We start from the raw sequence: 13,035 nt of genomic DNA, 5'->3' as shown, positions 1-13,035 counted from the left end.
TAAAAGTTTTCAAATAATTGTAGTGGAGTAAACGTAGGTAGGCTACAATATTTGCCTCTGAGATGTAGTGGAGTAGAAGTAAAAGTACAGAAAATTGTAAATACTCCAGTAAAGTAAAAACAAAACAAAAACTCAAATTGTACTTAAATACAGTACTTGAGTAAACGTACTTAGTTACTTTACACCACTGCTCAGTGATGTAAATGGGCTTTTGTGAGACGCGCATCAGCCCGCTCTTGGCTGTTTGTGTCACACAAACGTCCAACTCGAAATTGTCTTTGAACATCAGATTGTGTTATCAGAGGCGCACACACACACATGCACTGCGGAGAGGCGCGCGTAGGCCTACGTATGGGGTCTCCGCCTACGCACCAATGACAAAGTTATTTATAAAATCAGTATGTGGGAAAATACCCCGTGCAGACAAACAAGGCACATACACAATGGAACAAAGTGAGATACTCCGCCTTTAACCAGTGGTTCTCAAAGTAGGGTCCAGGGTAAAATGTGCTAATAAATAGGCCTAGCATCTAAATCAGTTTAACCACTTTAACCCTATACATTGGCTATTTGAAAATAGCCGTCTAAACGACGCATCACAGTTGTGGCTGTTAGCTTGTAGATCTATTTTCAAATACATAATAATTTGGGGGTCCTTGACATACAGTTTGAGAACCACATGTTTAACATCCGGTTATTAGTCCAAGTGAATTCACAGCTTTTGATTGACTGATTGATTGAATACTTTATTAAGTAAATAGTGCAGTGGTACATTATACAATGATGCTAAAAGGATAACACAAAAAGTTTCGTTTCCATTGTGGTCCTATGAATTCAATTCATCAAGACATTTAAATACAATAACAACAGCACTGAACTTATACAGAATCTCAGTGTAGTTAGGCTAGAAAAAACACAAAGTTAAAAGTGACTTGTATTTGGTAAGTAGGCCCTAAAAGGCAAGCCAGTTTTATTTGTATAGCACAAGTAGGCCTTGCCTATTTCCTATTTCATAGAGTTTGTAGACTTTTAGCTATTGCAAATGGAATGTCAAACAGTTCCATTCCATCCTGTTCCCTTGTGACTGTGTTCTGTTGAGAAAGCCTGAGGTTCACCCCCAGTGTCTGTTTGCCAAAGGCCAGACCATCCTGATAACCTTGAGAACCTGCTCTATGAACAACCCTGCCATGGCAACACTCAGCACAACCTTGTCTGACTACTGTTGCTTAGCACCCTTGATAGGGTAATATACCGTATACAGTAATTATCATCTAACAAATCTATTGGACATAATCTACTTTTTAAATGTCGGAAAGATGTTTGTCAAAAAACATAGGTTCAAAATGATTGTCATCCCTTAAGTTTATCCTATATAAGATCAACACATATTTAGTTTATTGTGGTCAATATTGTGGTAGACTCTAGCATTACTTCTTGTTTTACTGGGGTTATAAAAATGAGGTGTGTCATGCCTGTAAAATCCCCTTGTCATTCATCACCATATGAGAGCCAGGGATTGTCTGATAAGAAGAAACAAATCTCAACTTTGATAATGCATATAAATGATCCAAAAAGACTTAACATATACAGTATAAAAAGCACAACCAGAAAACAATGGTTGGGAATTCATCAGAGAGCGGAAGTCTAAATTGACACCATGCACCTTGAGAATGACTTACTGCAAGCTACTAATAAACTCAAACAAGTTTGGCAGTTTGTCAAAATTCATTGAGCAGTATGGTCAGGGGAGGAAAAGACTGAACAGCATTGACATGCAACTCATGCCCACAGTCAAAGGCTATGTTCACACTGGCAGCCCAAATCAGATTTTTGGTCTATCCAGATTGGAATCACATTGGTTTTATCAAGTCTGACCAACAAAAAAAACAACACGGAAACAGATTGTTTCTAATTAGATTTGAACCACATTCCTAGGTGGGTTTGAAATTCATTTCTAAAGAAAGATGTGTCTCAGTCTGGTCACTCGGACAATGAAGCCTGATTTATACTTTGACCTATAGTTATGAGCCTGTAGATCTGCTATTGTCTGCAACACTGTTATAAGTCAGAGTATAAGTTAAGCACTACTCACATCTATGTCACCAATGCAGATAGTTTGATTATATCTAAATACACAGAGATGGGCAGTATTTTAAATACATGTGTTTTCAATACATGGGTTTGAAATACACATTTCAAAAACGTTTTAGTAATTTGTATCAAGATACTTTCAACTCTTGTATTTGAAATATTTAAAATACATAACATACATTATGATGTCATTTTATTCTCAAATCTACACATATTAAACATTTACAAACGTTTATACTGTGGGTAGACAGACTTCACATCACCTTGCCTCAACTAGTGAATGTCAATGATATAATATATATTATATAATATATAATATATCCTGGAGTCAGTATACTGGTGTCAGTATCCTGGTGTCAGTATCCTGGTCAATATTATGGTGTCTGTGAAGTACAATCCAGCCAACTAGGCTACATCACATGGCCTGTTCCTTGGAGGGGTTGATGTAAAAAGGAGTCTAGATTGTTTCTTTTAGTCAAGTTTCTACATTGAAATGCGAATAGCATATAAAAAAGTCATACTACACTATGTCATAATAAATTAAGTCATGCAACACTTCAGTCATAAGTCATTCAGCATACTGTTGTAAATAAAATCATACAATGTCAAAATACTTTGTACCTGTTGCCTAAATTGTTCACAGCACAGTTATCTGTTTTTTTTTTTCAATTAATTAGCTGGTGTTTGTTGCCATAAATAACATGACATGGAAGTGGTTGGGTGCAGTTTAATGAATCTGGGTCATTAGAATAGCTCAAAAGGAAACAGATTGCAGTTCACAAGTATGGGGCTCAGCCTATAATTGATAATTGATTTGGTATGTTGCATTTCATGAGTGTACAGTGGTATTTTCTCAATTAAACTTAATTCAGCAAATCAAGGTGAAGCTGTGGCCATAATGCCACACTGTTTGAAAAATTGCAAAGCAGATGTACTTGATTAAATAAATCTTGTTATGGTTGACTAAAACTAAAAGATAAAAAATGATTTTTAATGTCACTGATAGGCTAAACATCTCTGTTTGCTGTTAATGAAAGAGTAAATCAGATTTGTCCAAATAATGTTTTTAAACAATAACCTCAGTTGTGTCATAATGAACCCTTGTCATCAGTGGATGTATTTTTTAAATACACCACTTTTCATTTGTTTTGGTTGTTCATCGAGTTGTTTTTGAGTTTTGAACCTAGAACCTTCGGTTTATAAACCCCTGACCTTATTTCTTGAGCCACGCTGGAATGGAAGACTAGTACTTTTCTTGTTGGTACTTTAAGTATATTTTGATGCCAATACTTTTGTACTTGTACGTAATACATTTTGAATACCAGACTCTGTAGTATTTCTACATTGTGGTATTTGACCTTTTTCTTTCATTCAGTGTTAGTATGTTAGGGCACGGTCACACCGCACTTTTATTTTACCTATGGGGCAGAATCTGCCAATGCTTTGTCAATGTAAATGCGTGGATTCGCAAGAAAGATGCGCAAGACCATGAATCCACGCATTTGGATTGACAAAGCATTGGCAGATTCCGCCCCATAGGTAAAATAAAAGTGCAGTGACCGTGCCCTTAGTCTTCAAAACAACAGGAGAAAGCGGGATTTGAACCCAGGACTTTGGAAACATGCAGAGATCGTCTTAACACAGTGAGCCACCACGCCCCTTACCTCATTACACCTTTCCTTGTATGTTAACTGTTATCATGGATGTAAGTCTTCAAAACATGCTTTGCAGTAAAGAGTAGGCCACCCTTGGTGGGATTTGAACACAAGGGAATCTTGGGAATATGTAGAAAGCATCTTAACACTATGAGTCACCATGCTCCTTACCTTATCACAGTTTTCTTAGTGCTTTAACTTCATGTTTCATGTGGAACACAATTGAAAAATCATTGATTAATGAAAACATGCAACTCCACCATAACTCAAACAGAATAATCATATTTCAACATAAGACATCAAATAATAAATATAGCATATAGAGAAACATAACTTGATACATGTTTTTTGGTGGATACCATTGAATAATTAATAAAGTAGGCTAGATAAAAAAAATAGTAATTGCAGTATGTCCCATCATGTGCGCCCCCCTCCCCTCCCACAGTCCCTTTTCTGCATAATTATCAAGGGAGTCAATAATAGTGAAGGTGACTATATATTCTGTGGCAAAAATAATCATTATGTAATTATTGTGAGAAATGATCAGCAATAATATGACTCCACACAGGGTACATTATATCCGGTTTACATTATATTTTCTGTGCAGGTACAATACAGATTGTACAATACAAGCAGGTTGTCGTACACAGTGGTTCTCAAAATGTGGGCCGGGAGGAGGGGCCCCAAATAATTGGCTTTGAATGATAATGTAACATTTAAAAAAAAGGTTTCACTGTGATACTGCTATATAGGAACTTAACGTATGCTACGTCAGTTCCATTGATCCAAGCCGGAACACAATCAATTGATTGATCATTAAAATAAACATTCTCTGAAAATGCACGTGCCCCATCCATCTGGTCACTTAACACGGCAGCCATGTTAAGTGGGATCAGATGGGTGGGCCACGAGGGCTTTTGAGATTTTCAAGTGCGAACCTGATCCAGAAAAGGTTAAGAACCAATGTTGTAGTGCATACTGCACACATTATAGCCTGTGTGATTCTATGGATTCAGCCCTACTGTGAGTAGAATCAGAGTCGGGTCTGACATATCTGTGTTTCATTGGCTGTCGGCAGATTGAATTTTCTTCTTCGCAACGATTCAGTTTTTGGGTGCATCTTTTGGAATTCTACAGCGATCTCCAGGGCAGTCCGATTCTTGGTCTCTGGAACATTGAACCACACAAATAACCCAGAGAGGAAGCAGAAACACAGGAATATGAGGAAGCAAAAGTAGTCCAGGTGCTCCTGAAAAACAAGGCAGATATAGGGAATAAATATAACAAAGGGAGCATAAGTAGCACAGTGTGTGTAATGACACTTCTTTCAGTTTTACTTGATGAATTCAGTTGATTGTGACCTGATTATAGTTTAGTATTATAATCCAAGATGTCTTTAGCTTGTTTTTAAATATACATATATATCTTTTGGAGCTTTTCTGCCTTTATTTGGATAGTACAGTGGAGAGTGACAGGAAACAGAGAGAGTCTGGGAGTGACACGCAGCAAAAGTCATTGGGCTTGGGAATTGAACGTGCAAGTCACTAGTCTATACGTGGTTTGCGTCTTAAACACAAGGCCATCAGCAGCCCTTTTTATCTTTTTTTAAGTCAATGTAGATTCTCCATATCGTTGCTGTCAGGCAGAAACCTTGCATGTCCATATTTCAACTTTTCTTTCATAAATGAATGCCCTTCTTCATCATACAAGAGTGTCACAACCTGTCACGTTGTGCCATGTTATGAGCTTGTGTATAACAGCTATTGTCACTATTTTCATGTTTTTAAAATAATAATACTCTAGAAAAGTGTGCTCCTTGGCCGGGGCCTATATGGAGAGTGAGGATCCAAGGAATCCAGGAAAAAAATATTTTTATTGGACGAGAGATGACTATAGAGATGACTGTAGTATAGATGACTATAGATGACTACAGAGATGACTATAGGGAAGGGGCTTAGTGATGTCAGAGTTAAGAATCACAGTTAACTCTGCCCACTTTCGACGTCCAGTCTGACCAGTTTGACGCGCAGCAACGTCAGACTGTGTAGTTCTACGCTTCTTGTCTAGCAAGCAGCAAGTACTCGTCATGACAGTGGTGTGTAGACTGTGTACATTATCTTCCATCTCTAACTTGTCTGTCGTTCAATAGCAAGTGTTCAGACGTTGGAGTTAAAATGTACACATTTCCAACTTGGAAGCAAAACTGCTGAGATCAGATGTCGGAGATATCAAATAAATGTTGTATGGGCTTGGGTGTCAGCTGACGAAATAACATAACCTTCAACAACATTCCCGAACACATATAAGCTGTGCTCAAACGAGCATCACAGCACACCATCAAAATATAAACATCTGTTGTGTTCATCAGACAGAGTCTCGCAGAGCCGGCTAGTGGCTATACTGGCTAGGCTAGCAGTTTACATGGGAAGTTTGCAGCTGTAGTAGTTAAATCTGGCATTAAAAATGTTTTAATTTCTATAGAATATCGTCAATACAAGGAGGAGGAGCTAACAGTTACGTTTTGTTTCTGTGTCACTGTCCAGTCTTAGAAAAGTTGTCTAACGTGGCTCACGGTGGCTGAATATAACAGACGGACCCCAGGATAGCGATAACTCTCGCAGAAAGGTTGTTATGTTGAGAGAGAAATGTCCCGCAATATGAATATATTTTGATATATTTGATTTTGATGGCAACTGTTGTATAATCGGCAATCGCAATATTACACTCAAGGGTGGTGTGCTTTATCATATTATTGATACAGTGCTTCCTTATTTATAACGGTTGTCACAGTGACTGCAAAATGGCGACCGTTTCACACCGATCTGTCCAACGGTGCCGGAGATTAGCTGCTCACAGACAGATGGACGGACAGACACACAAGGACAGGTCGGACAGACAGAGCGAAAACATGCCTGACATGCCTGACAAGATTTGGCAAGATATGCCTGACAAGATCTGGCAAGAGATACAATGTTCTCACCACTATCAGAGGGAAGAGCATCCCCAACAGAAACAGACCAGTCCAGTTCAGGGCGCAGCCAGTGGTGTATCCTGCTGATTTGAAGGACTGGGTGAAGATTTCCCCTGGAAGCGGGGCTGTCACCCCAGCTTAAGAGCCAAGAGAAAAAGTTATGTCAATAGGTGAAGATTTTATAAATGTGTTCTAAATTTTCTAACATTTTCAAAATATCCCCCCCCCCCCCCCCAAAATCCCCCAAATGTCAAAACGTTTTTCTTTTAAATAAAAAACATCCCCCAAATAGACACAAAAAAAGATGATCTACAAGCTCACAATGTGTCATATGATCGCATTGTATGCGTGTAAATCAGCTATGTTCACTATTCGTCATACAACAAAGTATATACATATGTTGGGCTTGAGTGGTTGATAAACCAAAATAAACTACAATAAGATAGCATCTATTGGTTATTTTAGTTGAAAACAGGAAACGTTTCACATTATGTAGTGATCTGTAGGTCACTCACGTACCAGGTCCACTGGAGAAGAAGAAGATAAAGATGAAGATGAGAGCCAGGCTACAGTATGGCATCCAGGTGACCTGACCCTGAAGTAAACATTGACATGCACCGTTTTCATAGCGCATGGATGGTAAGAGAACATTTTTTCTCTGTCACAATGACAATGTCAGTTACTTTAGCAGGCTGTAACTGTATCAATGCAGATTATGAGGTGTGGTGGTGGCTTACCTGCAGGTAGAGAGTGATGGTGAGGAGGCCCAGGGTGGTAGCCATGCCTATGTAACCCCTGAAAAGGAGTACCTTTTTCCCAGTGCTCTCAATAACTATGAACTGCAAGGCCAAGAGAAATGTAACCAGTACTAAAAGTTGATACAGAGTCACCGAAAATGTTAATGGATAATGAAGCCAGTGAACCACATGGGGGTGCTGTTAGCATATATTAGTATGTAGGTTCATCATTTATTTACTTTGGAGAATATAATTCACCATAGATTAAACTCCAAATGTTGGTGTTTTACAGTTATTCCTTGATAAAGTGTTATGAGAATGTCATAGAAATGGGACTTACACAGGCTATAGAGGTAGAGAGCTCACATAGCCCCATTCCTAAAGCAGCATAACGCAGCTGGTGAGTTTGAATTCCAGCAGCACGGAACACCTCAAATGAATAAAAGTACACCTGAAGAGGACATTCAGTAGACAAGTTATATGACATAGTTACATAGTTATGACATATTACATTATATGATATTACACAACATCACATCGCATCACACGAAATGTTCTTTAATTACACTGATGCAACTGCAACCACCACACCCCCTGAAAACACTGGTCCATTTCCCTTGAAGACTTAACAATTCTTTTGTTTTTGTTATCATACCATCTATAGCCTAAAATGGTAGTGAATAGTGAATAGTTTTGTGAGCAGCTCTTTTGGTCAAGGGGCTTTAATGTCTCTCTATAATATTATTAATTCTTAATTTAATAAGTGTAGTGGGTTGATTAAGCATTGAACATACATCATAAATTACTCCATTATCCCCGTACATTCCATTCCATTAATACTGAGGATTAAGGCATTAAGGCTCTCAATGAATTGAATCAAAAGTGCATGCAAATTAATAACCAAGTTACTATTTCATAATGAATCCCATCCAGGCCTGGCGTGGTGTGCCACTTACAGCAGTGGTTCTCAAAGTGGGGTCCGGGGACCCCTAGGGGTCCTTGAACGGGTTCCAGGGGGTCCCCAGGAAAATTAGTTAAAGGGGCTACACCATGAATTAAAAAAAAATATATTATATATAAATATTGCCCCCTAATACGTTTTAAACAGGTTGTAAGCCTAAAAAACATCCAGATATTTTTTCTCACAATCTGACTGTCTCTCATTCCAAGCTTTTTCAGCTGCAATACCAAAACGTCCTATTGGGCAGGGGGGAGCTACTGAGCAATTCTGTCTGGCCATCGTCAATGCAAAATCAGTGCAAGTGACATCACTTGCACAGCCATTCTGAAATGGCCTGTTCAGACACGCCCATTCAGGAAATCCATGAAATGAGCATGAATGACTGAATGTTAAAAAAATATATTTTTTTGGGTACAAGAGACACTGGGGAGCCCAAAAAATACTAAAAACCTAAAAAAAAATGAAATTCATGGTGTAGCCCCTTTAATATAGCATTGAAATCAGTTTAACCATTTTAACCCTATGTAAGCGATTTGAAAATAGCCGATCTGCAAGCTCACAACACGTCGCAATGCTGGTAATATTTTACAAATCTTGTATGGGGGTCCCTGGCACAAAATACATATCACTTTGGGGGTCCATTTGTACACTCTCAGAGTTACACCCTCTCAAGGAACCATGAGGGTCCCTGGACCACACTTTGAGACCCACTAGTATTTCTAGTGAGCCAACATGCACAATATCAGCACCCTGACTCTGTTCGACCAGAATGGAACAGAGCCTTCATTAGAATCATTGGTAACACCTGTGAAGGAAGTCAGAAGAGGCCCAATTTTTCTCCAAAATGGCTGCTGTGCATAGAGCCTATTTCTTTGCAGATGTGTTCCCAAATACTCACAGCATTGATGCCACAGAGCTGAAGTGTGGTGAAGGTAACCAGGATGGTAAGCAGCTGCCAGCGCATGGATGGGTTGCAGATCAGCTCCATCACCGTGTGGTTGCGAACCCCCTGCAACGCCACATGCTCCTCAAACATCTCCTCCACCTCCACACTGTAGTCCTTGTTGCCCCATAGCCTCCTAATAGCTGGGGGAGGGGGGGGGGGTACCAAAAATAACATGGTGCAGTTCCGTAGTGGTGGAAAAAGTACTCAATTCTTTTTTACTGAAGTAAAAGTATCAATACTGCAATGTAGAAGTACTCCGTTACAAGTGAAAGTCCGGAATTCAAAATTTACTTGAGTAGAAGTACAAAAGTATTGGTATCAAAATGTACTTTAAGCACCAAAAGTGAAAGTACTCATTATACAGAATGTCCTATTTCACACATTTTCAAATGTCTATAAATCTTTTGAAAATAGGCTCGGGATGCGACGCATTGTGAGCTGAAGTGGTTAATGTATGTTTTGTAATAATAATCAAAATCTACAAAGTAACTAAAGTTTTCAAATAAGTGTATAGTGGAGTAAAAAGTACAATATTTGCCTCTGAGATGTAATGGAGTAGAAGTACAAGTATTGAAAATTGGAAATACTGCATTGAAGTAAAAGTACCTCAAAATTGTACTTAATGGGTTAGGGTAATGTATGTAATGTATTGTACTTAGTTACTTTACACCACTGCATTTCTGGGCATAGTGGACTCTCCAGTTTGAATCAAACTGTGTTTATGTATGTCTGTCTACGTAAGTGGTTCTCAAAGTGGTGTCCGGCGATGTCAATTTCGGGCGCCTTGACATGAAAGTGTCATGAAAGTTCTCTTTACAAACAGGTCAAACCTTTCTCACAACCCTGGCGGTCTCCCCTGCCCAGCAGCAGGTATTTTGGGGACTCTGGCAGGAATGGCAGGGTGAGGAGCTGGAGCACAGCGGTGAAACCACTGAAACCAAGCAGCCATGGCCACCTGTCCTGTGTCCCCAGCAGCTCACTGCAAGAACACCATCATCATCATCATCACTTATTATCATCTCTATCATCATAGAACAGGTGTGCTGTCTCAGTGCTACAACATGGCTACCTATAAACACACACACACTTTCTTGGGTGTCGTTCAGGAATTTTGCAGCTCTAAATCTAGTTTTAGATTATTTTGTTGACTTTACCATTTACTTTCAACGATGCTTTACCAAATAATGTAGGCTTTGTGGTATGATGATGAAAATGTTCCTATTTGTGGGAGACAACATCAGCTAACTGTTTTAAAGAAGAAGAAAAAACATTAAGTAAAATAAAAAGATCATATTTCAAATGGGACTGAATCCATCACATATTCTTCTAGGGTCACATGTCAGCTGACACTTGAACCCAATGCCACCTGACTCATTAAAAGACACTCAACGGTATCTATGACGCCGGGTGCCTCACCTGATCCCTAACAGCTGTCCACAGAACTTCCCCGTGGAGACAAAGGTAGCAATGCTGACACCCACCATACCTCGCAGCCTCTTGGGGGCGCATTCCACCAGGTACAAGCTGTGAACAGTCAGACTCACTCCTAGGGGAGACCACAGGGGGGTGTCATACATTATGGGATCCATCCATAATCAATAACCGTTTGACTAATGACCTACGGAGACTAAGCAATATAATAGCCACATGTTTAAATGGAAATTGATTGTCTGTAAAGGAGGCCGGGCCTAGGAGTGATGGAGCAGCCATCCATGAGGACATAAAAGGACAACGTAAGGAGTAATGCGTTTTCTCTTGGGTCTACCTGCATTGATGCCACAGACGAAGCGACCAGCCATGATCATCTCAAAGGACGTGGCTGCTTTGCTCAGCAGCATCAAAACAGCTCCGCTAATGGCCACAAGATTGTTCAGCAACAGGCATTGCTTTCTGGCAGGTGCAAAGGTGTGTAAAGGACAAACTGGTGATGAGAGGCAAAACATCCTTTTCTAAATGTATAGAAAGTAGGCTAATAACCAAAAGATAATTCGCAAGTTTCCCTTAAAGTATAGTCATTTTAAGACCGTACCATAGTCCTTCAAAGAAATACACTGCATGCGCTAAATGTACTCACCTGCCATAGTTTGCTGACAGTGGACCAGCACACATGGACCCCACTAGTCCCCCAATGCAGAAGATTGAGACAAGGAAGGACCAAATGATAGAGATATGCCACTGCTCTAAGGCAAGCCCATATCGCTGCAGGCATGTTATGTTCACCAGCTCCTTTACAAACTACAAAAGAAGTCTTGCTATTACACTTTCATTTTAAAAGGAGTGGTTCACCCAAAAAATTACTTCATGAGGCATTTTTTGGGTGAACTACTCCTTTAAGTTATAGGGTCATAGATGCAGCATAGCTTGTTACTTAAATGTGTGTCACAAACTACTCTAGTTTTATGAACCAAGTAATCCAAATGTTTGGTGTTTTAACTTTTAACTAACGTTTGACTGGATATACTTACAGATGAAGGTGAAGTCATAACAGATATATGAAAACCATACTGGAATGTGCCTCCGATGCCAGAGATGAAAATGGCAGCAATTACAACAGGGCACTGTAACTGTGAAAAGTTACCATAAGTGCCAAAAATAAATATAATCACATTTTATCTCACACAAATGGGTTCTTCCGTTTACTTATTAGCAGCTCAGATAATTGTTGACTTGGGCAAGTAGGACATGGTTGGGATTTTAAAGTAAGCAGAAATAATTTTATGAAACCGTGTAATTCTGACCTAAACTGTACACACAGTTTAAGCCATCGGCAATTATTATCATTATTGTTTTTAATAGCGATCACTGATCAGTGTTCAAAGTTAAATGGTCGTTTTTAATGTCCCCGGTATTGCTTTAGCTAGTTACAGCTCTTACTTGGATTATTATTCCCCTGGCTGAAGGTACATAGCTTTAGCAACGCCCAAAATAAATATTGGATTATTCAAAACATGCCAATTATCATATTTCCATTACATTTCTAAATGCTACTGGGCATGTTTCTTACGTTTCATAGACCTAGAAAACACACGTTTCAAATTCTAGGAGATAATCATAGACACTCTGATCACTCATTAATCACTAATAAGAATAACAGTACCTCCATTAATTAATCATTTAAATGATGTCTTACCAGAAGTGCCAGGGAATGTGACATTGCTATAGTGTGGTGATGTTCGTCCTGACTCAGGTCTGGCCAAAATACTTCAAATGTCTAACTAGTTTGGTTGAAATATAACTCTGTACTGAAATTATTTACTTCGTCTCAAGGCCCAAGCAGGGGTGTAGTAGAGTAAACGCCATTTACCCACCTTTTAAATGATTTATTATTAACTCTAAGCTAGTAAGTCAGAGTGGATTCAGGGACAAACCTGAAAGGGAAGCAATGGAACTAAAATCCATGACTCCTTAGCTGCTGGTCTCATGGAGCCATCGTCTTTCAGGCACCTTCTTTGTCTCCATAGGACTGTTCCCTATGCCCCTGCATTGACTACTATGCCTAAACATCATCACGGTAAAGAACTAAAATCATCTTCCCTTGAACAGCTCTGCCTTAGTACCACTCCAGGGAGCCACCATCTTCACACATGCACAAAAAAGCTGTATTCAAAAGAAATGTATGGGAGACAGCCTTTAACACACCGTTCTGCCACTTTGAATACTGTGCCATGTCATTA

The 13,035-nt window shown here is 39.3% G+C and overlaps 1 protein-coding gene across 1 annotated transcript; it reads right to left on the bottom strand.

The window, feature by feature from the left end:
• Window positions 1-4,779: 4,779 nt before the first annotated feature.
• Window positions 4,780-12,515, bottom strand: slc2a11l (solute carrier family 2 member 11, like; the record flags this gene model as incomplete). The annotated part of the gene is made up of 12 exons (XM_084047168.1): window positions 4,780-4,995; window positions 6,727-6,854; window positions 7,237-7,312; window positions 7,455-7,556; window positions 7,795-7,905; window positions 9,314-9,501; window positions 10,192-10,340; window positions 10,778-10,907; window positions 11,127-11,251; window positions 11,436-11,596; window positions 11,827-11,925; window positions 12,492-12,515. The coding sequence occupies 12 exons, from the start codon at window positions 12,513-12,515 to the stop codon at window positions 4,780-4,782; spliced, it is 1,509 nt and encodes a 502-aa protein (XP_083903294.1).
• Window positions 12,516-13,035: the final 520 nt, after the last annotated feature.

The sequence above is a fragment of the Gymnoscopelus microlampas genome (assembly GCF_963454915.1).
Source record: "Gymnoscopelus microlampas genome assembly, chromosome: 21".
NCBI classification, from domain to species: domain Eukaryota; kingdom Metazoa; phylum Chordata; class Actinopteri; order Myctophiformes; family Myctophidae; genus Gymnoscopelus; species Gymnoscopelus microlampas.
The sequence above is the reverse complement of the archived record's forward strand: the minus strand, read 5'-3'. Positions and strand labels throughout refer to the sequence as shown.